The sequence below is a fragment of the Lipomyces chichibuensis genome, assembly GCF_038497645.1.
Source record: "Lipomyces chichibuensis strain CBS 12929 unplaced genomic scaffold V1513scaffold_40, whole genome shotgun sequence".
NCBI classification, from domain to species: domain Eukaryota; kingdom Fungi; phylum Ascomycota; class Lipomycetes; order Lipomycetales; family Lipomycetaceae; genus Lipomyces; species Lipomyces chichibuensis.
Window position 1 is genome coordinate 32,618 of NW_027117492.1, and position 25,114 is coordinate 57,731.

General features: G+C 48.0%; 8 protein-coding genes and 1 non-coding gene across 9 annotated transcripts; 6 read left to right on the forward strand and 3 right to left on the reverse strand.

Moving 5' to 3' along the window:
* Positions 1-326: 326 nt before the first annotated feature.
* V1513DRAFT_460331 (XPA protein C-terminus-domain-containing protein) lies at positions 327-1,474 on the reverse strand (the record flags this gene model as incomplete). Its single annotated transcript, XM_066899828.1, has 5 exons — positions 327-697; positions 753-932; positions 1,004-1,126; positions 1,184-1,265; positions 1,439-1,474. The coding sequence occupies 5 exons, from the start codon at positions 1,472-1,474 to the stop codon at positions 327-329; spliced, it is 792 nt and encodes a 263-aa protein (XP_066751499.1).
* A 936-nt stretch (positions 1,475-2,410) lies between these two features.
* Positions 2,411-2,992, forward strand: V1513DRAFT_368920 (uncharacterized protein; the record flags this gene model as incomplete). The annotated part of the gene is made up of 1 exon (XM_066894747.1): positions 2,411-2,992. A coding segment is annotated over one exon (582 nt), but the record flags the coding sequence as incomplete, so codon positions are not given.
* Positions 2,993-4,004: 1,012 nt separating this feature from the next.
* V1513DRAFT_451374 (Deoxyhypusine synthase) lies at positions 4,005-5,428 on the forward strand. Its single transcript, XM_066898953.1, has one exon. The coding sequence runs from the start codon at positions 4,090-4,092 to the stop codon at positions 5,206-5,208; it is 1,119 nt and encodes a 372-aa protein (XP_066751501.1). The 5' UTR covers positions 4,005-4,089; the 3' UTR covers positions 5,209-5,428.
* A 327-nt stretch (positions 5,429-5,755) lies between these two features.
* Positions 5,756-8,158, forward strand: V1513DRAFT_404617 (uncharacterized protein). Its single transcript, XM_066895588.1, has 3 exons — positions 5,756-6,192; positions 6,245-7,633; positions 7,685-8,158. Exons 1-3 carry the CDS (start codon positions 5,971-5,973, stop codon positions 8,021-8,023), a joined length of 1,950 nt encoding a protein of 649 aa, XP_066751502.1. The 5' UTR covers positions 5,756-5,970; the 3' UTR covers positions 8,024-8,158.
* On the reverse strand, positions 7,849-8,960 carry V1513DRAFT_451379 (uncharacterized protein). Its single transcript, XM_066898954.1, has one exon. It carries the CDS (start codon positions 8,765-8,767, stop codon positions 8,291-8,293), a length of 477 nt encoding a protein of 158 aa, XP_066751503.1. The 5' UTR covers positions 8,768-8,960; the 3' UTR covers positions 7,849-8,290.
* A 549-nt stretch (positions 8,961-9,509) lies between these two features.
* Positions 9,510-15,034, forward strand: V1513DRAFT_224397 (uncharacterized protein). The gene is made up of 4 exons (XM_066894401.1): positions 9,510-9,733; positions 9,790-10,828; positions 10,876-13,511; positions 13,568-15,034. Exons 2-4 carry the CDS (start codon positions 9,805-9,807, stop codon positions 14,948-14,950), a joined length of 5,043 nt encoding a protein of 1,680 aa, XP_066751504.1. The 5' UTR covers positions 9,510-9,733; positions 9,790-9,804; the 3' UTR covers positions 14,951-15,034.
* Positions 15,035-15,776: 742 nt separating this feature from the next.
* Positions 15,777-18,574, forward strand: V1513DRAFT_473556 (endo-1,3(4)-beta-glucanase; the record flags this gene model as incomplete). Its single annotated transcript, XM_066900177.1, has 4 exons — positions 15,777-16,337; positions 16,392-17,436; positions 17,487-17,995; positions 18,054-18,574. 4 exons carry the CDS (start codon positions 15,777-15,779, stop codon positions 18,384-18,386), a joined length of 2,448 nt encoding a protein of 815 aa, XP_066751505.1. The 3' UTR covers positions 18,387-18,574.
* On the reverse strand, positions 18,548-23,351 carry V1513DRAFT_451386 (uncharacterized protein). The gene is made up of 6 exons (XM_066898955.1): positions 23,188-23,351; positions 22,924-23,081; positions 22,700-22,823; positions 22,513-22,632; positions 21,918-22,457; positions 18,548-21,863 (listed from the first exon to the last, which is right to left on the reverse strand). The coding sequence occupies exons 1-6, from the start codon at positions 23,216-23,218 to the stop codon at positions 18,763-18,765; spliced, it is 4,074 nt and encodes a 1,357-aa protein (XP_066751506.1). The 5' UTR covers positions 23,219-23,351; the 3' UTR covers positions 18,548-18,762.
* A 383-nt stretch (positions 23,352-23,734) lies between these two features.
* Positions 23,735-23,826, forward strand: V1513DRAFT_t85. The gene has a single exon. It is a non-coding gene; the product is annotated as a tRNA-Pro (tRNA).
* Positions 23,827-25,114: the final 1,288 nt, after the last annotated feature.

The window sequence follows — 25,114 nt, forward strand, 5'->3', positions numbered from 1 at the left end:
TCAGGTCAAATTTACTATATAGTAGTTATTATACAATATTTATACATTATACATCACAGTTTCAGCAGACTAATCGACTCTCTAGGCGGCACTTTCATATACCTTGCCCGTTATTGGACAAACCTTACCACCTCGAGCTATGCTTCTAGATAAGCGGCAGTCCATTCAGACGAATCTTGAGCAGGGCCAAGACGTCAAGCAGTCTTTTCCTAGCGATTATCTAGGATAAATGGGTGCACCAACCTATTCAGGTCCGAACACCTTTTCCGACGTATTCGAGACCACAAGGAAACGCGGAAAGCCGTGTGTTCATAGAATAGAGGTAATTAAAATATAATCTCCTCAATTTCCATGGCACACTCGGTGCATTTCCTGACAGCTGTGCCTTTATTTGGTAACCGCGTCTCAGGACCCCAGTTATGTCGATGCTCCACCCTATCCAATCTCTTATTCCAAGTTTCAGTTCTGGTCCGTTTCCGCATCTGCTTCAGCTTGTCTGCAAATTTCCTGTCCTTCTTCTCTTTCCGCATTGCAACTCGCCGCTCAAATTCTTTATCTAAACCCTCTTCTCCACCCCATTTCTTGAATGCAAATTCTTCGACTTGGTACCGCAAATAGAGCATCATATTATTGTAAGTCGTCTTGTGAGGATTGGGTCGCTCAAGATGCGGCATTAGTTCCGTGTCACGTAATTCAGCTATTCATGATCAGTAAATGTTATGATACTGTCGGAATTCAGAAAAGGCGCTCACGATCTGTTAACAGATAATCCTCGCGACATTCAGTTTTCGTTAGTAGTGAATATTTTTCGGGAAACTTCGCTTTGCATGCTCGGCATACAGTACATCTGAACACTTTAAAGAATTCGAAATCTATATCAAAACTTTGGCATTCGAAGCACTTGGGATTGTCATCAGGGTTAATTGCGCGTTCTTGTAAATGTTAGCTTACATGCTTTCAGATAGAATGATTCATCACATATAGAATATAATATAAAACATACGTGGCTCAATCACAATCCTTTGTTGTTTCTGCTTCCACTCTTCCAGTGTCATACCATTTGGAAGCTGGGTCGTATCGTCCTCAGGCATAAATCCACCTTTTGAATCCTTGATCTTGGAAAAGTCTGAATTCCGTTAGTAACGACGGAGCATAAACGCGGTAAGAGTTCATGACGACTCACCATACTCAATGTAGTTCGTAAACTTCTTCGCAGGCTTGATAGAGTCATACGGCCTTTTTTTTGACGCATCGCGTACGTTTTGCTCCGCGCCAGAAGATCCGGTTTTTAAAGCTTCAGCATCTTTATTTGCAGCCTCTTTTGCTTTTGCTTCTGCCCGCGCTGCAAGTCTCTCACGTGCTTTAGCTCTGTTCTCTTCCTAAATGCAGGCTAAGCTAGTCTATCTCGGCAGAAAGTAGACTGAAGCGTAATACTCACGATACGAGCCAGTTGCTCCTCTTGCACTGTCGGCATAGTGGCGCCACTTTAGATGTTTAAACACCAGGAATATCTTCTTGCGTGAACGTCGGCAATATAAAGAGGACTTCAAGAATTTCACTGGATCGTGGCAAAATCTACGCGTTTGTGGATGTATAAATCGATGCTCTTGATGACGTCCGATGACATTTATCTTACACTAACCCAACGTGACAAATTCAGAGCCCGAATTCGTCGAAGACTATCACGTGCAGGCCATTGTGGTTCTTTTTCTCGAGTCCATCAAACGACAGCGCATATATTACATTATTAACACACAAAAAGGCGTTATCTTCGTCTGCAAAAGAACACATCACTGATCGCAGTATATGAGAGCATACCCGTGCTTTCACGATCGGGCTGCTAAAATCCTACGGTCTGGTTGTTGCCGAAGTCTAGGGTTAGGCGACCAGTGGCGATGAAAGCTATTGTCGCCCTGAAAGCGGCGCAACTGGGACTAAGCGGGGACACAAGCGGTGGAACTGCATAAACCCTTCTTTGTTATGCCCATTTTTACAATCGCCATCCTTTCGTTTCGGCGTTGCCCTCAACGCCACGCAATCGACCTCATCTCTAACTTCAGGCCTTTCTTCATCGTCCGAGTATCTTCCATCAATCTCCAAACATTCTCCGTCTGTCATCTCATCTCGACGTTGACGGTAGAATCTACCTCGTTCCACTTCCTTCCATTTCGCTTTTAAGCGAATCGAATATTCATTAGCGCTAGCTTTGCGTGCTCAGATCACGCAAATTTACAACACGGCCGGCTCTGAAGCTCTCAATGCGGCGCTGTTGAAAGCTCCGGCTTCCACAGCGGCTGGCGCGCTGAAGCAGCGCCCGGCGTTGACTTCAGGCGTCACGGTGCCTGGGTCAATTACCGCTCCGGTAACAAGCACCACCTCGAACTCGACGAGAAAGTTACCGTCTAAAACTCGCAAGGCCATCACCTCTGCTCCAAAGACAAAGCCTGCGTTCGTCCTCAAGCTCTGGAATATGGTAAACGATCCGAAGAACTCCGCTCACATCAATTGGATGCCCGACGGTCTCAGTTTCCAGGTTGTTGGTCGCGAGCAGTTTGAAAAGACGGTTTTGCCAAAGTACTTCAAGCACTCTAACTTTTCGTCCTTTGTTCGTCAGCTCAATATGTACGGATGGCACAAGGTTCAGGACGTCACAGCTGGTGCAATGCAGTCCGGCGAGGAGACCTGGCAGTTCAAGTCACCCAATTTCATCCGTGGGCGCGAGGATCTTCTCGACAACATTGTCCGTAATAGAGGATCGAAAGGATCAGATGACGAGGAGGACTTTGATCTTCACCAGATCCTCGAAGAAGTCGAATTGATCCGTCAATCTCAGCAGATTATCGCCGAACAGCTTAAGCACCTTAAGCAGGATAACGAATTGTTATGGAGCGAATCGTATCAGACACGCGAGCGACATAAGAATTTTTCTGATACGCTAGAGAAGATTTTGCGATTCCTTGCATCCGTCTACGGTAACCCTTCGAAAATTCTTGGCTCAACTGATGGCATTTCTGGAGTTGACAGTCCTCATCCGAGCAAGCGCGCAAGGCTTATGCTCCGCGATGCAGATGATCGTTCGCCTATCCTCGAGCTGCCCGACCAGTCTACGCCTAATAATGAGATCCGATCTGCAGCTTCTGCTGATATCTCTCCTCTCCCCACTCATTCTATGTCAACTGTCAGCAGCAATACTCCGGGTTCACTTGTTAGCTCAGGGGCGACCATTAACCCGGTACGGGCCAATACAGCTATATTTGATCAGTCTGACTTTCTTGATTCTCTGCCGATTGACCCTGGTGCCTCGCCAAATGTGACCACTCCCAGGTCATTCTTTCCTGATCTTCTTGCATCGACATCATCAGCTACAACTCCGACAACCATCTCGTCTCCGAATATCTTGGACACTAATTCACGGCAACTCATAAACAGCTTGGCCACTACTGAACCTGAACAGTCGATGAATAGACTTGCAGATAACTCACGAGCCATAGATAACCTGAGCGAAGAATTAGACTTACAGGGGCAGTCTCTTGATCAGGTCGAGGAATGGATTCAAAAGAATCTGTCATCGTACAGCCAGGGCCAGTTGGATTTTAATGAATTTTTGCACTAATTGGGTTCTTCATATCATCCGTGAATTCATTGGCGTTGTATCGGATTACGTTGTTTGTTAAATTTAAATTTAAAATGTAATGTGAAAACATGTCGGTCATAAAACGTATGGGTTTCTATTGTGGTTGTTCTTGCTCTGTGACTGGACATTGCACGATTGATTATGTGTTTGGCGGTATGTCGGAAATTAGAATGGCATAATGAAACGATAATGGCGTTGTCGGATATCGTAAAACCGGTGCTGTTTAATAACGCGTGTCCTCTGCCATTGATTTACTTAAATCGTTGTGGATTAAGATTACTATATCCCTCTAGACAGTATGGGCGGTTTCGGACTGCACTCTTGGAGAAACTCCCAACGGACCCTGTTGAAACTTTTTTTTTGCGGCTTACAACACCACTTTCTCATTTTTAAATCTGCCAGTACCAAACAGGAACACTTGTGCAATTTACAACTCGAAATACGGCAAGTCAAGAATGAGCAAAGAGGCAAGTATATTACCACCACTCGCCTCAACAGCGGTGCTGAAGCCATCTGATCCTGTTCCGCGAGACGCGAGACAGGTTTCCGGTATTGACTTCAACCTCGCCGAGAACAAGAACATGCGCGTGTCCACTCTCGTGAAAAGCATGAGGACAATGGGATTTCAAGCGACGTCAGTTGGGATTGCATGTGACATTATCAACGAAATGCGAAAATGGCGGGGCAAGACGAAGCAGGAACAGGATGAGGCAGAAGAGGAAGGATTACCGGCTGAGGACGGCACTGGGAATGAAAATTGTACTGTATTTTTAGGGTATACTTCTAATTTGATTTCCTCTGGGTTGAGAAGTACGTTGCGGTATTTGACGCAGAATAAGCACGTTTCCGCGATTGTTACTACTGCGGGCGGTGTTGAAGAGGACTTGATCAAGTGTCTCGCACCCACATATCTCGGCGACTTCACTTTGCCCGGTGCAGCGCTGCGCGAGCAGGGAATGAATCGGATTGGCAATTTGCTTGTTCCTAACGATAACTACTGTCTATTCGAGGAGTGGATCATTCCGATTTTCGACAAAATGCTAGAAGAGCAGGAGGCGGACCCCGAACTAGTCTGGTCACCATCAAAAGTCATCGCGCGGCTAGGAAAAGAAATCAATAACGAAGCGTCAGTATTGTATTGGGCGTACAAGAATGATATCCCAGTGTTTTGCCCTGCATTGACAGATGGCAGTATCGGAGATATGCTGTTCTTCCACACATTCCGCACGTCTCCACAACAGTTGAAAATTGATATCGTGTCGGATATCAGACGGATTAATAGTATGTCCATGGCGGCACCTAAAGCTGGTATGATTGTTCTCGGCGGTGGTCTGGTCAAGCACCACATTGCCAATGCGTGTTTGATGCGAAATGGTGCGGATTTCGCAGTGTTTATCAATACTGGCCAGGAATTTGACGGAAGTGATGCTGGTGCTCGACCGGATGAGGCTGTGTCATGGGGCAAGATCAAGGCTGAGGCCAAGAGCGTCAAGGTCTATGCAGATGCTACCATTGTATTCCCACTAATTGTTGCTGCCACCTTTGCGGTGGAAGATGACGATCAGGAGAGGTAGATATATCACGGTGTAAATATTGTAGATCATATCTTGTACCACATTTTGTGATATTATTCTGGGTTGGGTCATAGAGAGTGGATTGGCGTTTAAAATTGTTCAGATTGTCTCGGGTATAGAAAGTTGAATAAGTTTCTTTCTTCATGGGAAAAATATCACTTAGAAAGGTATTTTGTTTGCGAATAGCCCACAGGTAGTTCTCATTTCATTTAAGAAGCGCATCAAATTCACATTATTTGCATCATCTTTGACAATATAGTCATTCTGATCCCATTGTAAAACGGACAATATCCCAACTCTAGCGAATATCCTTCCCAGGACATCCTAATTTGGCTTTATTTGTCATAACACTTAGCTCCAGCATTACAAAGACACGAGAACGTCCGAGTTTGCTTCTAGCAATATTGAGATGTAGTTGACAGTGCTGGCGCCGCAGAATAGCTTAGTAGCGACCCTAGGAAAGGCAAACGATATTCTGGGTAGAGTAGGCTCATGATTACGGTTACTGGTTTTGGCCATCCTTGAGGGATCTCTTCGCCCTTAGGTACTGGGGAATAGGGTTCTTACCCAGCCAAAAAAAAAATCTCTTTCAAAGCCAACCTAAAACTTTGTCGCTAATAAAGATTAAGAACGAAATTATCAGAAAATCCCATGTTTCGGTTTTGCACATCGCAGATGAGTACGTCTAGGTCACGATAATCAATTCGTTGTTGTACTCAGTCGCAGACCAATTTCTTCACTCACAATCAACTCGCTCGCGCAATGTTTGAAGAAACCAGTATTGCACATCTAAAATCATGGTTGATTCAGCGACTCGAAAACATATCCGACGCGGATTCGGAGATATTATCAGACTATGTGCTCGCACTGCTTCGACACGATCAGCCGGCAGAGGAAGTCAAGCGGATGTGTCTTGAGCAATTGGAGGATTTTTTGCATGAGCATACGCCCGTGTTTGTGGAAGATGTGTTTGCTGCTTTAACTGTGAGATTGACATTACGATGAGAATGTGGTAATGGTTCTAACTGAGTGGTAGAGTAAAGCGTACATGCCGGCGTCGAGGGTACCCACTCCCGCACCGGCCGCTCAAGTCGGTGAAATCCCACAAGATCAGGGTGTTGTCCAACAATCGCAACCAAATGAACACCATCTGCCATTTTCTACCGCATATCTAGGCAAGGCACGACAACAAGGTTTTGTTCCCATGCAAGAGGGAGGCATTTCCCCCGCGCCAGCCATTAGTGATATTATTCCCCAGGCCGGTGCATTTCAGGTGATTTCTCGTGCGCCGGGGCAGTTTGGACAACAGCAAGGGCGTGGCTATCAATCCTGGCAACGAAATGCTGCGAGTGCGCCAGGTGTCGTTCAGAAGAAGAAGGGACGATGCCGAAGTTACGACGAGAAGGGATACTGCATGAAAGGTGACATGTGTCCCTATGAGCATGGGCAAGAACGGATTATTGTGTCTGGTACACAACCACCCGCCGAGCGTCGCATGAATCAGAAGGCTCAGCGAGGTGGACGACGTCGACCTGATACCATGCAGTTTGTCAACGGACCGAGTACGGACCCTAATAATATAGCCTTGGTTGTCGAGAAGATCCCGGAGGAGAACTTCAGTTTGGAGCAAATTAGATCTGTGTTTGAGGCGTTCGCACCTGTCCAGGACGTTTCACTCGACGAGGAGCATCATTCTGCTGTTGTTTCGTATTTCACGCACGATGATGCTGTCAAAGCGTGGAAGTCTCCTGTACCTGTGTTTCAGAACCGCTTTGTGAAAGTGTTTTGGAAGAGAACGGATGCAGAGGCTGCTACACGGACGCAAGGGAATGTTCATCCTGTATCAAAGAAGCGCTCTGCTTCGCCAGCGCATGAGATTGATGTCGCTGAGATTACGCAGCGACAGGCAGAAAAGCAGCGAGAATACGAAGAGCGAATGGCGAAGAAACGTGAACATGAAGAAAGGATGGCAGAGATTAAACGACAAAGTGAGGAGTTGCGTAAGAAACAGGAACTAGAGAGGGAAGCACTACTGGCCAAAATTCGACAGAAAGAAGAGAGCGAGCATGTTCAGTCCATTGGGAGCTCAGAGAGTGGCATGGAGGTTGACTCTGTTTCAGCACCTAGTTCGACTACTCAGGCATTGAAGTCGAAGTTGGAGCAGTTGAAAGCCGAGGCCGCGAAATTGGGAGTCAGTGTGCCTGAGCCGGAATCGCCGGCGTCACAACAGTATTATTCGCCCAGAGGCGGACGGTCATTTAGAAGTAGGGGGCAGGGTTCGTATCGTGGCACATATTCGCCTAGAGGTAGTGGTGGCTTGCCTGTTATGAACACTGCTCGATCGAATTTGGATCTTCGGACGAAAAAAGTTGCTGTACTTGGACTTAGAGATTCTGCCATGGAAGGCTTTGCTGGATATCTACTGGTAGGACCATCCGATTTCGTGTTTTGATTGTGAGATACTAACTGTGGGCAGGGTGTTGGAGAATATGAGAATATAGAGCCACATCCAACAGAAGCAGACGCGAAGATCGTGACATTCAAAGATCGCGTGACAGCCGAGAAATTCTACTTTGCTGGCCCTGAAATAGCTGAAGTCGGAAATGTGAAGTACAGCTGGTACAATCCACCCGCGCCCGCACCTACCACAGTCGCGTCCTCCAAGAACGTGGACACGGAGATGGACGAGGAGGAAGAGGAGGAAGAGGAATTTAGACGGAATAACCAAGCCGCGTGGAACGGCAATGGCGATGAGGCGCGGGTGGGACATGAGGTTATTGACATGGCAGATGAGGATGATGGAGATGTATACTAACACAACGTGCACAATATTATAGCACCTTAAATACTTGCTGTGAGAGAACAAATAGCAGTGTACTATACTTTACATGGTACATTGAGAGATCTCCTACTGAAGGACAGCCATCGAGGAAGTAAATTGATAACAAACATTTCTTTCATAAGAACACCACGAACGCATATGACAAACCGAACGTATTTAATGCAAGAACACCAATCCAACCCAAAGCAGTAAATAAACAAGCAAACAAAGAATCACCTTTCGGAATCTCTAATGCGGCTACTACCATACTCCTTGGATGCCGCCACCCTCGTTTTTCCAAACGCCGTACAAACCTTTGCCGAGACCTATCCACTTCCGCCATACGAAGAAAATGAAAGAAAATGAGTGAAATAAAGCGGAGAAGGACAGTGCGAAAGCGATGACCAAGGCGTAGAGGGTGTACAGGAGCACGCCGCAGAAACGGAAGAGATATGCATCGGAAGGCGAGGATGAGGAGGACGCGAACTCTTCTTGAAATACGAGCACGAATTTATCAATTAGTGTCATATGTGGCGGTGAGGGTTGTGGAGATGGCAGTGGAACTGGGGTAGACTGGATAGGAGGCTGTTGAAGGACGAAGTGCAGGACGAGGCCGACGACACGGGACAGGAGGAAAGTAAATAAGAAGGAGATGGCGCCACAGAGGAGATGCAGATGTAGAGGTGTAGCGAAGTAGGCGTGCCGGTTGTGGTTGTTGTGGACGTGAATATGATCCATGGCAGATGTAGATCGTAAATTAGATGCTCGGATACATAGCAAATAGCGCGTGGTGGGGGGGGAAGCCGACTGATGGCTTCCTTGTTGTTGCAAATATACTGCAGTAAAGTAAACAATAGACTACACAGTTTGATATGAGTATTTTTTATTTGAAAAAGCGTAGTGGATAAGAACCGTTCGATTTCGATGTGTGTGCTGGTCTCGTGGAACTTCACGAAACAATATTGGTGCAGTTGGATTAGGGTTGCAAATCTGATCACAAATTCATATCACATTAGATTGTGAGATGTGATCCTTTAGCGTCGCACAAGATTAGCTGAGTGGTGCGAACAACTGTGTCTACTTTTAGCAAATTTGACAGCAATCGGCTATTGACAGACTGCGCGCTGATTGGCTAGTTCTAGACGAGGCCCAATGAGCCCTAACCCAACGGCAATGTTGACATGCAACTCTGGAGATGCGTATTCGCCATTGCGGCGATTTCCATTGTACAGTATGTTACTCTGCCAGTATTGAGTGATTCTTGATGCAAAATATCGGTATGAAATTGAGAAGATGAACTATATATTATACATTTGTAATATTTAAATATTAAAATATATTGATGTCAGCAGCAAGGAACATTGAAATTCAATATACCAGGGGCCTGATGCAGGGAAACAGATGGTGAAATAGAGTTTGAAGGTCCCAGCTGCGCGTTTGCTCTTTTTTGGACGCCGCTGTTTTTCTGAAGATTGGCACAGCCAAACTCAAATTGCCAAACGTGAGCCGCCATTGTCGAAATCTCCAAAAACCTGTCCGAAGTCAGATTCCAGTCATTCCCCAACCTCATTTAACCTTCGTCTACTTTTCCATCATATCATCAGATACTATTTACTGAGTTCATACTATTATTCTTAAGGCTTCTATTTCTGTCTGCTCGACTGTCCTAAGTGCGTTTGTCCGTGTCGGCTGTCATCTATTAATGTAAGCAATTATTTATTTATTTGTGCTTATTACTATTCATCCTCATCAACAAATAGGAACCCGTCTGCAAAATGCCCCCATCGCCACCCTCACCTACGGGTCCATATCATCCGCTCCAACGGCCTTCATCAAACGCATCCCAGCACCACTCCCAGCACCATCTCCCACCGCTAGCAATCTCCTCCTCTTTGTCATCATCCGGTCCCATCCCAAGCGGCCCTCGCTCCGCCTTATACTCCAAACCAGGAGGAATTTACAGAACCGATCGCGAGCGTGACTACCGCTGGGAACGCGAACGCGAACGCGAACGGGAAAGAGACCGGGAGCGTGATCGTGATCGTGATCGCGAACGTGACAGAGATTATGGCCGACCATTATGGGAGCGCGACCGCGAACGTGAGAGAGAGCGCGACCGCGAACGCGATTATTGGGAGCGCGAGCGCGACCGCGATCGAGAACGAGAATACCGAGAACGAGATTATGATCGGGGTCTTTACGATCGTCGGCCACCGTTACAATCCTATCGTTCCCGAGATTGGGAACGAGACCCTAGAGACATTCGTGATAGAGGGAGATACATTCCTGACAGAGACAGAGAGAGGGATCGGAATTCCTGGGCACCACCGCATGCGCCGCTCAAAGAAAGAAAATTGACGATGCCTGAACCGTCTTCACTCTATCGATCACCACAATCTTATCACCATCCGACAGCTGGTCCACCAACTCCGATTGAGCGTGACAGGTTTGCTCCACTTTCGCGAAGATCGCCTCCCGTAGGTCCGCAAGAATTTCATCACAATCCTCCACCTCCTTATCATCAGCCACGCGTAGTATCGCCAGCTAGCTACCCTCCACAACGACCACACAACCGTATCCCGATTGAGTCTGCTCTTCCGCAAAGGCACGATCGGAGACTAGACAGTATCCCAACTGGTCCTTCCCACGCGAGCGCTTCAAAGCCGATATCGGAACGGAAGCCAATTCCGACTTCTGCCCCAGCAGCGCCAGCACCCACGCCCGTTCCCAGTGCCTCTTCAGAGCTCAAAGAACCCGCGAGCGACGAATTGAAGGGTATTGATGCGAAATCGTCTCAAGGTAAGCTAGCATCGGCTAGTATTGTTCTCCAGCTAATCAAGTGGCAGCAACGCCGGTCACAGCAGTAACTGAGAATGCACCTGCGGAATATTTCTCGTCGCACCCGGCGGTCGTTGACAAGAATGAAGAACCGATTGTTAAGCAGCTGACTTCTCCTCCAGAAGGTCCTCTCTGTGCACTTCCTACGGAACATGCGACGCTGACAACTGCGACGAGAGCAGCTTCAGAGCTGAAACCCGAGCAAAAGGCGAAAGAACCTCCACTTCCGTCGATTCAACGCCAATCGATGGTTACGTCCTTGCATTCGGAGGACGAGGACGAGGACGAAGGCGAGGACGAGGATGAGGATGAGGATGAGGAAGAGGGGCTCAACGAATCCGATGTCAACGCCAAGATGGCTGATCTCGATGTACAGATAGCAACATTAGAGTCTCGACTAATCGAGCTGGAGCAAGAAAAGAATGTTGAGCAAGAACTCCTCCACGAGCAGGTCGTCACTCCAGCTCCGTCCCCGTCACCAGAACCAGTTCCCGAATCGCTGTCAGATGTAGGACCAAAAATGTCGAAAATGGATGTGGATAGCGAGATTTCTCCGGATGACGACAACGACGAATCGGAACCGATGGAGATCGTCAATGATTCGCATTTCATTATCCCCCGGACTTTCCCGCACAGGATACTCAAGCTTAATAACGAAATGATACATGCTCAAGAGGCCGCCGATATGAAATACAAGCTCGAGAGTCCGGCAAAGTCGATTTCCGACTACGATTTTTACTCTCTGAATGAGTCGTCATTTAAAGTTATGAGACATGTCATAATGAGGCAGTTACAAGCCCGGAGAAAACAGGAATACGAGAAAAGTCGGCAGCTGCAGATTGAGTATAAGGAATTGTACGATAAATGGCTTATCAGCTGTCGTGCCCTTGATGAGGAAATCGCCGCTAGTTCTGCAAAGTCAAAGGCTAGAGAACTAACCAGGTCGTCGTCTACAGATGGCAATTTCGATGACGATGACGACGAAGCTGGTGTCTTCCGCCGTCCCGGTCGCGGCCATCATAACGCGGATACCGTCCGTAGCGAGGCCGAGTTCATGGAAGTTCTAGCGTCATTGGAATGGGAGGACTCCCGGGATCCCAAGAATCGTGCTAAATTGACTTCGGCGCGGATTCCGAATATGATTGTTGACGAGGACGAACGAAATACGGTGTACGCGGATTCAAACAATATTGTCAAGAACCCGAATATACCGTTGAGACGCTTGTCCACGGATGGCGTCGACGTATTTACAGAAGAGGAGCATAGGCTTTTTTGTGAGGGATATAAGCTTCGTCCTAAACAATTTGGATTCATCGCAAATCATATGGGAATGATTCGAACATTTGAGGAATGCGTGTTACATTACTATCGCACAAAGAAGACTGTGGACTACAAAACAATGGCAACTACCACCCGACGTCGCGGCGCTGGTGGACGAAAGGGCCGAAGGAGAGCAAGGACCGGCGCGAATGCCTCTGCGCAGACCGCTGCAAAGTCTCGTCAAGCCGTATTATTAGATGGACTCACTGTGGACGGCGAGGACGCTGAGAAGGAACAGGCGGCCGAGACTACAGACGATCAACCAACTCCGCAACCGCCTATCCATCCGAGACAACACTCGCATCGTGAACGCATGCCAGACGAAGAAATTGCTGCGCTGCTGGAGCTTGGATCTACTGGTCGTCCACGTCGCGCAGCTGCGCCGGTGTTTGGAGGACCCGGAGGCGAGAAGCGCGAACAGCCTGTTAATGAGCAACCGCAGCCGAAGCCGAAGCGTGCTCGTGGTGGCAAGAAGAGTACCGGAAAAGGACGTGGTTCGGGTGCAGCTATTATTCCTCCACTTGAGGAACGGCAAATGTTGCCGATAATGTCTGCGCAGATGTACCAACAACCGCTGATGCAGCCAGAGCTACAACCGATTTCAACATCGATGTCAGAACCGGTTCAGATGCCCATCAAGCGGGAGGTTACCCAGTATTATCAGCAAGAGCAATCTCAACCGCAACCAATTGTGCAACAGCAGATGGACGATCTTGTGGATGTGCCTAAAGATCTGAAGGATCGTGAGGTCGATGCTATAAGTGCGCTTGCCGGTCTCTTTGGTGGCATGGACGGTATGGTTCCGCAGCAGCAGTCCCCAAACCAGACTCCGCAATCGCAGCCGCAGCAGCTCCCGCAGCAGTTGCAGGAACACCAGTATGTACAGACACAGCGCTCTCCCGATCTCCAGCACCAGTTTCAATCGCAGGAGGGGCAGTATCAGCGGGGTCTCGTTCAGGAGGGAGTACAGATGCGCGAACATGGCCGTATATTGCCTGGGTTGGAGCAACAACTGCCACAGCAGCAACAAGCCGAAGATACTTCTGCGTTAGGATTCCTTTCCTCAGCGGCTGCGACAGTTACGATTGCACCTACAACTACTTCGACGCCTAGCCAGCCATCCGAAACTGAGCAGTCGGAGCAAGAGCAGCAGAATGACGAGCAGTTAAAGAATATGTCTGGATCAGGCCTAATTAAGCGGAATAACATGATCTCGAGTTATTGGAGTGTCCATGAGATGGATTTGTTCCCAAAATTGTTACAATCGTACGGGACACAGTGGGAAGAGGTGTCTAAGCATTTGAAGGCGAAGACAACTACGATGGTTAGTCATTGACAGGAGTTTGTGGCGCGAATAGAATGCTTGCTAACGAAATATAGGTGAAAAATTATTATGCGCGAAATGCGGAGAAGTTTGGCTGGGATAGAGTTACTGCGGAGGCGAATATGCTCATTGCTAGCGGACGACCTACACCGCCGCCGCCTACGCAGCCTGTGCCAGTCCGGAAGCGTTATGAGGCTCAGCAACGCATTCGCGACGCGGATGAGGATGACAGGATAATTCCACATGCAGATGAATATCAGCGATATGTACCTGTGCCGATCCACCATTTGCCCACGCCAGCGAAGCCGACGCCATTAACCCATCCGCTAAAGCGTGAGCCCGTGTTTATTCCTCCACAGCAACAGCAGCCGTCTACTGCTTCCCAATCGCCACCTCAACCTCAGCCGCAGATGGCATCTGGTTCGCAACCGCAACCGCAATCACAACCAACCGCAGCTTCTCTGCCTTTACCTCCGAGTCCACAGACCCAGGCACAACTGCCGATGCCACAGCCAATTCCGCAGCCTATTCAGCAACAGATTTCTCAGCCTCCACAGCAGCCAGCATCACAGGCGAATCGTGGACCGCGTCTTGGATTCTTCGCAGACGCGGGCAAACCCCGTTCTACAAGTGGAATGCTCAGTGCTCCCGCCGCCACGGCGGCCGGGGCCGGGGTGCCGACTACGCTTCCGAGTTTGGGAATTAGCGCACTAACATCTGCTCCGGAGCCACAACCGCAGAAGCAGCAGCTGCTTCCACCTCAGGCTCCCGCTCCAGCTCCGCAGCAGCCAACACCTCCTCGTGCTCTCCCAAAAATGTCCAATATCGCGAATCTACTAAACGATGTCTCAAGTTCACCTCGGGCTGCCTCTCCCGCGCCGCAAGCCTCGGCGTTGTCGCCGGCCCTCACGGCCGCTGCACCGATACAACCAAAGTTGGAGCCTCCGTCGCGGTCGTCGTGGATAGGAACCGCTGGAAGTCCTAGGCAGCACGCTTCGATTCCGATGATGCAGACGCATTCGCCGGTGCCGCCATTGCTACAACCTGTGTACACGCAATCCCAGCAGCCGCAGCCAATGTACCCGTCGTCTATGGAGCCACAACCACCGCCTCCATATCAGTACGCTATACCTACACCTCCACAAACACAACAGCCTCATTTGCTCCATCCTCATGGGTATCCACAGCATCTCCCACACATGCAACCACCGCCTCCTCCGCAGCCCATGTTACCATCATTCTCATCCTACCCGCCGCAAACAGCGGTTCCCATGCAAGCGCCTCCGCAGGGCGGGTTCTATCAACCGCAGCAACAACAACCACAGGGCCAACCACCCGGCCCTTCACTACCTAGACTCTCAAGCCTGATCAACGGCGGGAAAATGTATGATTTACCAGGCCTATTCAGCAGTCGCGAGAGCAATGAACGAGGTGTCTAAATATCAATGATATAGATATACATTGAGATAAAGAAGTTGGATGATGGCGAAGCTTGGCTTTGAATGAATTGCAGGATTGTATATTATATGGATTTGCTTTGAGCTGGATTTTAGCACTTTTTGTTTCGGATCGGGGTTACGGTGTTCTTTTCGATTTTTTTATTTTGATGATATTGTACAATTATTGCTTTAAGAATAAATATTATATGTTAGATTTAGCAGCATATGATTTTACGGAGCTCAAACTTCATGTCCGCGATCCCTTCCGTGGAGTATATTCGTTTACCGTCATCCGTGGCCAATTATATATTTATGGCCAATATCAAAAGTTCCCCGCTCTTATTGAAAAATCCGCGGCAATCATGCGTACACCCCCAGTGTAGGAAATTTTGGCCGTATGTAAATAACAGCACCAGAGAGAGGGAGGGAGGGACGCATCAACATCGGAAAATTGGAGGTCTGAAGCCCGGGGTTGTGTAGCAATTGTTTTGAGTGGCGTGACAAGATCCACTCAACTTTTGCAAAGATATATCCGTCGACACTCTGGTAACGAATTTCGTGCAAGATTGGATCCCATATTCAAGGTGGTGCGCAAAATGCATATGGTGTCCACAGCACTGTATGCAATTCAGCCCAACAGCCCAATAATTACCAGTTGGACTGTAAACAGGACATCGGGTACAGCTGGAGGCTAGTATTAGCAAGACTCCATTATTGCCCTTTTCTCTGGCCACTAAGTTTGTATATTTATATTTGAGCTGTATCCTTACTTGCAATTTGACTATTTCCGGCTGTTTTATTATTGTTATATTTATTGATCATATTCATGTCGTCCACTAATACAAAGACTGTCCTTTTTTGGTCGGTTCTCTTGATTTCGCTGACAATTCTATTATGTTTGGCGTCTACTCTATCAACATATTCTTCCTTTTCTGAGGGGTTTGAGAGAGTATCCGGAAGTAGTCAATATACCTCCTCTATCGATCTCGGTGTCGAGAATGAATCTACGGCTACCGGGCCGAATTCGATCCCGTGTGCAACAACCACGGATAAAGTCAACGCAGAAATTACGCCATTAATCGACTCAAATTGGTCAAATAAGACAGATGATGCATCCGCAGCAGTGTCCACTATTTATTTGTTCACTGCTATTGCGACCACCCCCCCAAGTAGCTTATTTGGGCGTGTTTCACACCCGCTGCGTCCCCGTGGAATATCTGACAGCGTCATTGCAACTTCGACCATTCCGACCAATAATTTTTACACCAACCTGTTCATTGGAGATCGGAATCAGCCGGCGAATCTGTATCCGTACATGGTGTGGTGGAATCAAGGAGTTGGCGGCGATTACGGCCTTGCCATAAGTCACACTACTAAAAGTCAAAGGGTGCGCTGCCTTCCGACATTTTTTTTGTAGGATTGTTCTAACGTTAAAAACTAGGTTTATGGACCCAACCCAGGCGCAAATCCAGTGGAATATTACATAAATCCTATTGGCATTCGTTCGATCTCATTTTCTGCAGTGGAGTTTGATTCCTCCATGACCATGAACTTGATGTCACCATCTGCGTTCTCGGTTAACGTAATAATGTCCCCGTCGACCTCTAAATATGGTTCCTCGCGTTCTCTATCGATCCCTCTGGTGCAAGGCGCTGGTTTTATCTCAGGGAACTACTACAATCTACAACCGCAGTTTAACTCGATTGTCGGCTTCAAGTCGTTGACTGCACGCAGTAGTCCCCGCTCTGGAGTCCGGAAGTACGTTGCAGAGTTATATGATGGGACGTCGTGGGGTATTTACGCGACAGTGCCGTCTGGCCAGACGTTCTCGCTTTCTTTTTCGAGTTCCTCCACAATTAAAGCGTCTGGGAGAGTTAATAATGTTTTGGTTCAGATTGCGAAGATTGTTAATGAAGGTGCATTGGATAATCATGCAGGAATGTATGCGACAAGTGCGACAGTCTTCGGTATTGCCACTGGAAGCCAAGGCACCTACACGATCAATTATCTGTCTGGTGGATCGAATAACGCCGGCAGGCTTCTCCTGTTCGCACTACCCCACCACGTTACGTCATTTTATGGTAGCATGTCTAGCCGTTCACTTGGATTCACGATGGATTCTCAAACGAAGGGAACTATGTCTGCTTACTCCACAAGCCAGCTAGTCATGTCAGAGACAATTCCGATTAATATCACGTTCGCGCCATGGACAAGTATTCCAGGAAAATCTGCAAATTACACTAGTCATGCGAGGGCATTGATTTCAGAGGCGGCTATGTTGGAAGTCATACAGGACTTTAACGCGCAGACGAATTTGGACTCGATGTATTTCTCTGGCAAGGCGTTGGATAAGTTTGCAATGATATGCTACGTTGCACATTTTATCCTTAAGGATAGCATAATCACAGCTACTTGTCTCACGAAATTGAAGGCTTCTTTCTCCCGCTTCGCTAGTAATTCCCAGAGATATCCTTTGAAATATGATAGTTAGTATCGGTGACAGCTAATTTTGACTTCGAGCTGACAGTTATTTCAGACACGTATAATGGTATTGTGTCGAGCATTTCGCTATCGACCGGCAATTCCGGCGACGACTTTGGCAACACATACTACAACGACCACCACTTCCACTATGGCTATCACATTCATGCCGCTGCTGTGATTGGATACATTGATAACGATTTACGCGGGACGTGGGTCGCAAATAATAAGGATTACGTGAATACCCTCGTGCGCGATGTCGCTAATCCTATGGTTGATGTGTATTTTCCTTTCTCTCGCTCATTCAGCTGGTTCCACGGTCATTCATGGGCGAAAGGTCTTTTTGAATCTGCGGATGGTAAGGACGAGGAGTCGTCGTCTGAGGACTACCACCACGCGTATGCCATCAAGTTATGGGGCCAAGTTGTTGGTGACCCGTCAATGGAAGCGCGTGGTGCGATGATGCTTGCAATTATGAAACGCGCTATGAATTCATATATGCTGATGAACAACACGAATACTATTCAGCCACCGAACTTCATCAGAAATAAAGTCTCCGGCATCGTATGAATTATTATACCTGATATATTTGCTGGTCTCATACTTACTCTCGTTCATATAGCTTTTTGAAAACAAAGTGGATCACACGACATACTTCGGCGCGTATATACAATACATCCAAGGAATCCACATGATTCCCATAACTCCTGTTTCATCATACATCCGCTCCCCAGGCTTCGTCCAACAGGAATGGACGTCCCTACTGTCTTCCGTAGCGCCGACCCTGACCGACGGTTGGAAAGGTATCCTGTACGCCAATCTCGCTCTGTTCGATCCGACTTCAAGCTACAAGTTCTTCACCGATTTGAGCTTTAAGAGTGCTTACCTGGATGGAGGGGCTAGTTTGACGTGGTATCTTGCGTACGTGGCAGGTGTTGGCGGCACTACTTCGTAACTTTCTGTTTGCATTTCTGGAGGCTGTTGCTCTGTTTTAAAATCGTAAACTGTTTGAAGCACGCTTTGGATGCATTTTTTGCGTATCCTGGCGTGCCTAATCGCGGCATACTCTGTGGATTCTGAGATACAGTATACCACTTACTTTGCGCATTTGCAAGATGATTAATGATTAACTTGCATTATGAACTGTAATGAAATAAAAAAATTTTGAAGTTATACAAACAGAAACCTTAGTACTAGTTCTCTAATAGCAGCAGACATAGTTTAACTAACAAGCTATACTAATCGTAACAAAAAATAACCACCACAATAATAACCCTCCTATCACATACAACGCGCAACCGCCCGAAACCTCAAGTCAATCAATTACTCTTTCATCGTGAACCAAAGTCGTCTGTTCCAAAATCCTCGAAGGCCGCATCAAATGAAGTACTCATCGCGGCGTTGGCCTTGCCGTTCGAGGACGTGACTTTCTTCGCGTCTTCTAAGCCGCTGAATGCCTTATCAAAGTCATCAAACCCGCCGAGTGCATGGGAATCAGTTCCAGAGAGTGGGATTTTGGGGGGTAGAGGGGGTCCCGTTGACGTTATTGGTGGGGATGCAACTGCTTGCGATCGGGGAGCGGTTGGAAATACTGCCGGAAATGAAGGAAATGATTCGTCGAACGACGTGATGGCCGGTGCCGAAGGCAACGCGGTCGGCAACGACAGTGCGGGAGCAGGTGCCGATGGCGCTGAAGGTGGAGCACTGAACGACGCAAACACAGCGTCAAATGAATCCTGTACGTCTTTGCTATTGAACGAAGCAAGAGGAGATGACGGTGTGAATGGAGATGTTGAGACTTTGGTAGGAGAGGAAGGCGCGATCTCTGCGATAGGTGCAGATGCAAAGCTGTCCTCGAACGACGCGAAAATATCAGCTGGAGGAGCAGAAGCCGCAGGCTCTGGCTCGGATGACACATTTAGCATCGCGTCCGAATCTGGTGCATTGGCGACAGCTTGGACAACAGGCTCCGATGGGGCAGTGTTGGCCGGCTCAGCTATCTCAGCTGGCCCTTCGAGCTCCTCGTCAGACGACGATTCAGCATCAATCTGCAAATCCTCAATAGGAGGGAACTCCGTGGCAAAAGGACGACCGCTAGATGTCTCACTTCGCGTCTCTTCAATGGAATCCTGCTTTGGAAGAAAACCGAGGCCGGAAAACACAGCATCAAAGTCCTCTTTTGTGCCAGCAAAATGCTTTTGTTTAGGCTTCAAGGCGAATGGATCCATTTCATCTTCATTCGCCTCTTCTTCCGCGGGCGGTGCAGATGGCTCAAAAGTCGGCGGCTCCGACTCAGTTTGTAATTCTTCGGTTGCAATAGTCTCCGGAGCTGGTGGCGAAGATGGCTCCGATGTCTCATTGACCGAGGTAACCAAGTTCTCAGAATCAGCCACCTTCGGTAGTTCGCCACCTTCAGACGCGGTGACAGCAGAGACGGATGATGTGTGTGAATGCAGAGTCGGAGACTCTGGTCTCGAGAATCCTTCACGAACTGATTCTGGAGCGTTGTTGACGACTGACGACGAAACTGATTCCACTTCGGCAGCCAGGAGACCGCCTACGAAGGCCGCAGTCCCAAGTGGCCCACTCAGACTGGTAGCGCCGTTGAAAAGGTGAGTTGTCGCAGCAGTTGTCGTTGTGGCCGGAGACGACGCAATCTGGTCATCGTAGTCATCCTCGTAGCCTGTTCGCGGCAAAGAGTAGGTCTCGGATTCCTCCACCGATAGCGCACCGACAACTGGAGATGCAATAGCGGGTTGTGATGCCTGCGACGACGGACGCTGTAAATCCGCGAACATATTTTCAAATATTGATGCCGGCGCTGCTGCCGGTGGCGACGCCGACACGGATGGTGCATCAGAGGCAGGTACCGATGCAGCGATCGTAGCAGGGAGCAATGTATTGAGATCAGACGTGTTAATCGACAGCTCCGATTGGGACGGGCTCGAGAATGGATGGAACGGATTCATGTTGCTCATGGGCACGACATCTTCAGGGTTGCTGGCCGTAGAAACTGTTCTGACAATTTCAGCTTGCGTTTGTGTATCATCAAGCTCGTTCTGGGATTTTTCTAACTCACTCTCCGCACTTGTCAGCGACTTCTTGTTTATGGCAACGAGACCCTTCTGCTGTCGAACATCCCGCTTAGCTTTCTCTAGCGCCTCTTGCACCTGAGCAGTTTGTTCCTGCACTAATCTTATCTTTTCTTTCAGTGTAGCATTCTCGTTTTGGTCAGTTTCAAGATTCGACATGACTTCCTGATATTGCACCTGTACGGAATGGACCGAACTCTCCAAAACAGCGTATTCCTGTCGCAAGTTTGCAGTTTCATTCGTAGATGTAGCTAGTTGTTGCTCAACAGTCCGGACTTTCGCAGCTTCGCTTTCGTAGACACCATGAAGCTGTTTCAGTTTGCCTTCAATATCTTGGCGAAGAGCAACCATCTTCGCCAGTTCCGTCTCAGTTTTAGCTCGCTTCTCCTTTAGCGCTTGCGTTTGAGAGGTTAGCGATCCGATCTCAGTGGACAGCTTCCCAAACTGGGTCTTCTCGGATGCCATTTTCTCCCTAATATCGCCATCGCCCAGTAAGAGATCTTCATTGCCCGAAATAGTTGACGGTGCTGATACTGACGATATACTCGACAGGGGCACTGCAATTGACTGCGCAGCTCGTGGAAAAGTTGTAGGCGGCGGCCCCGAGAACTGTTGTGACGCAACGACTGGAGATGCAGCTGCAGACGACTTTGACAAAACCGGAGAAGGAAGCACTGGTGGTGGGGGTGGTGCGCTGGCAGGTGTTGGAGCGGACGGAACTGGTGCGGATACCTGCGCAGGAGGAACTGACGATTGCGAGGTCAGTTGCTGCTGGATAGATTGTCCGAAAGCAGAAGATGGAATGAACGGAGCTCTACCTGTTACGCTCGGAGATAGTGGGGTCGACACTGCACCGAAAGTTGTGGCCGAAGTGGATGATGTTGGCGTAGATGATGATGGTGGTGGCGGCGGTGACTGTCCCTTACCAGAAGTTTCAATTACCGGAGCAGTTGCATATGGCACTGGCGGGCCAGGAGCTGTGGAAGACGTAGGAGAGGCGAAGGCCGAATCGTCAAGGTCAAACAAATCTACTAGAGCAGATTCACCTCTTTTATGAGCAGATGGTGCGTCGAACACGGAAGCAGGTGCGCTTCCTGTTAAAAATACCGGATTAGGAGCAGCTGCAGGATTCCTTGTTCGTAACCAAGGCGGAACCAAGAGAGGAGGCAAGGTCTGAGGAAGTTCGTTACCAGTGAGTTTTTGCTGGACAAGATACATGGCGACAGCAAACTCGTCTTTGGACAATTCACCGGTATTTCTGATATCAGACATGTCCCAGATTTGAGCCAGGACGTTGTCGGGGAGCTTTGAAGTCATAAAGAATGGAACTGCAACGTCACCTACCCCAAAGTTAACAACAAATTACCTGCCTAACTCGCTGTTGTAAAACATACCTCCAATAAATCCTCTGTTATCCCGATCTATGGTAGCGAAAATGCTATCATAATGTTCTTTCTGGGCAGCTGTGATGAGCCACTCTTCAGTAGGAGGAAGCGACCCTGCACGTGCGGGAGCGCCAAAGCCCTGGTGAGAGACAGAAGTGCCCGTCAGCTGTCGTTGAACTTGGCCTCCTGGCGCGGGCGACTGCCGGCCACCCGAATACTGGTGACCACGCTGGCGTGGAGCCGGTGGCTGTTGTTGATGCTGGTGCTGAGGTGGCGGAATCTGAGGAGCAATGCTAGGTCTAGCACTAGTGCGAGACGATGGACGGCCGACTTCAGGGACCGAGGAAGCAGCAGCTAGTAGCGGGGGCGGAACCGAAGGTGGAAGAGCGGGCAAGGTCCCGTTCAAGGTGCATTGGATCAAGTGCATGGCAATAACGAACTCAGTGACATCCAGTGCACCGCGATGGTGCACATCTGCGAGATTCCAGATCTGTCCCAGCGTCTCGGTCGGCAACCTTGCGCGAACGAAAATCTCTCGAGCCTGCTCACCTAGTTGACGTTGTCAGGTTAGGAGGGACAATTTGATTCACTTATCATTACTAACCGGACAATAAGCTATCAGAAGTGCTAGTCTCAAACAATTGCACAAATCGAGCACGTTCTGCCGGGTTCAACGGAGGAACCCCGGGTGCAGGCATCTGTTCGAATATTGGTAGTGGACCAGCTAAAGCGCAGAATCATATCAGCGACCAGCTCATAGACCAAACAAACAGTAATGCGATGAAACATACGTTGCGAGGCAAGCTCAGGGGCAAGCCTTTGTCCGCTCTGAACGTAACCAATCAACCGGAGCGCAATTGCGAATCCAGTTTGATTCAAGAATCCATTATTCTGATCATCGGCAATTTGCCAGATCTAGGGGCTATTAGCAAGGTCTCGAGCCGTAGAATGATTGATGCTGGATCAATTGCGTGGTAGTACAACGGATCCGTTTTGAATTTGATGAGACACATACTCTTCCAAGAACCAGGGGGGACAATCCGGATCGTTCGAACAAAGTCCGGGCAGCCTCCCCGGTGACAACTCCGAGAGATTCTGTATCCAATGATTTGAATAATTGACCGTAAGTTGTCCTTTCCTCAGAAGTGAGGGTCAACCGCCGGGGTGGGGGTGCTATATTAGATCACAAGTTAGCTATTCGGCATTGGCCATATATAAAGTCCCTCAATAGCCCAGAAGTAATCGAACTAACGACTGCGGGATTCAAACCAAGCCTTACCTTGCCCATATGATCCACCCATTGACGCCATCTTATTGATGATAGATATTCGAGATAGAAAAGGTGTGTTGCGATGACCGAGGGTTCTTGGAAGGAATGACCACTAGACTTTGGGTTGGAGATGACGATGGCTTAGGGCCGGTTGGGTTTTCCGGACTTTCTCGGCCCATGCTTAATACGGCTTTATCAAACATTTTACACTTTGCTCGTGAGAGATATCACCAAAACATCAACATGAAAGTTTTCCCATTTCCGGTCTTTTTTCTGCAGAAACCGAGGAAATATGATTAATTTCATTATTTAAGGAAATCAGCCTATCCGAACTGTCGCATCCGTCCATAATCCCTTCCCTTCAATTGCTGTAATGAGCTTAAATATTCAAACCAATTTCGCAGTTCTAGCGCTTAGGCTCGAGATAATCTGAAATGAATTTTAAATAAATTTAGTAGAATTAGGTTAGTTAATAGCGAAATCTATACATTGGTCATCGCTTAGTCAGCAATAACCGTACGAGTTGGGAGCCTCGATTGCGACCGTGACTAAGATTGGCTCGATGGTTTAGTGGTATAATTCTCGCTTAGGGCGTAACACCTTAAGTCGATTTGCGAGAGGTCCCGGGTTCAATTCCCGGTTGAGCCCTTCTTTTTTTTTTTTCTTTCTTATTTAAAGATTTTTGCAAAATTGTTGAGGTTCTTGCCCGATTATAGGGCCAACTGTCAATCTGGAGACAAACAAGCTATGGCTTTGACAGGATAATAATTAATGATTCCCCTGTGAAAGGCTTTGTCAATCATTCTGTTACACGTGTAACGCACTGCGATAAACTCCATTGCCGACACGTGTAATTTCATTGCTAAGTATTTTTAATATCCAAGCCTCATTCAAAGAATTTGATTAAAATCCAATATTAGGATATTTCTCTACGATAAGGAACAAATTAATTGAGCTGGCACACTCATAATAAGTTAACAACTGACAAATGGAAACGTGAGCTCGTTATGGGGGGTTAATCTTAGTGTGGTTCGTGCGACTTCACGCTCCATCCATAGTGTGGTTTTGCGGACTCGCCCCCCGCATTCTCTGGCTATCACTAGCTCAACCGCATCAGAAATATAACTGTCTGTTTGTCTGCAATGTGTCTGCAATTGGAACACTCTCCTCTTTCGCTGGTTATTCTTGCTATCCATTATATATCCCCAATTCTCTCGACTAATTGTTCGACTTAAAATCAACTATGCAGAACCTCCGCTACAACGACGACGTCGAGATCCCGGGCAGAGAGTACAGCGATCCAAAGCCATGGCCGCCTCGCCCACCGACTCCTCATCCCCCAAGACCAGTTGACCCTAGAACAGGAGCTTTACGCAATCACGCAGACGACTTGTCCCTTGCTCTCCATCCCTACTTGACTCCGTCCAAATTGCACGTTGTTCAGCGATGGCGTGCCGCTGTGCCGCCATTCATGAGGGATGTCGAATCAAATTGTTAAGCTAAGCCATCGTGGAATACGAATTGTATATTAGTTGGGTGAGGTGATGTGGATGAGATGAGATGGGTCAATTCGCGCACACCGTTTCGTCTGGATATTAACAAGGGAGCTACGTTGGTATGAGTTTGAAATCAATTGTATACTCCCCTTGTAAGGCATCGCTTAGTACTCGGATATTGTTGCTTCAATGTATATCGCATATATCACAATAGAAGTAGAAGGCCACATACGCCATCCAAAGGCAACAAATTCATTAGCTGCTGCTTATCTGTCGTCAAAACTCCAGACTCTTGACTTGCGTCGGAGTTATATGATGTCATATACAGTCTTTTAATATAATAGCATCCGATTTATGTAACCCAGAAACTGGCGGTCGTCACGATGTATTATCATAATAACTGAACTCTACCGACAAAACATTCCGTACCGTCGTTTGTT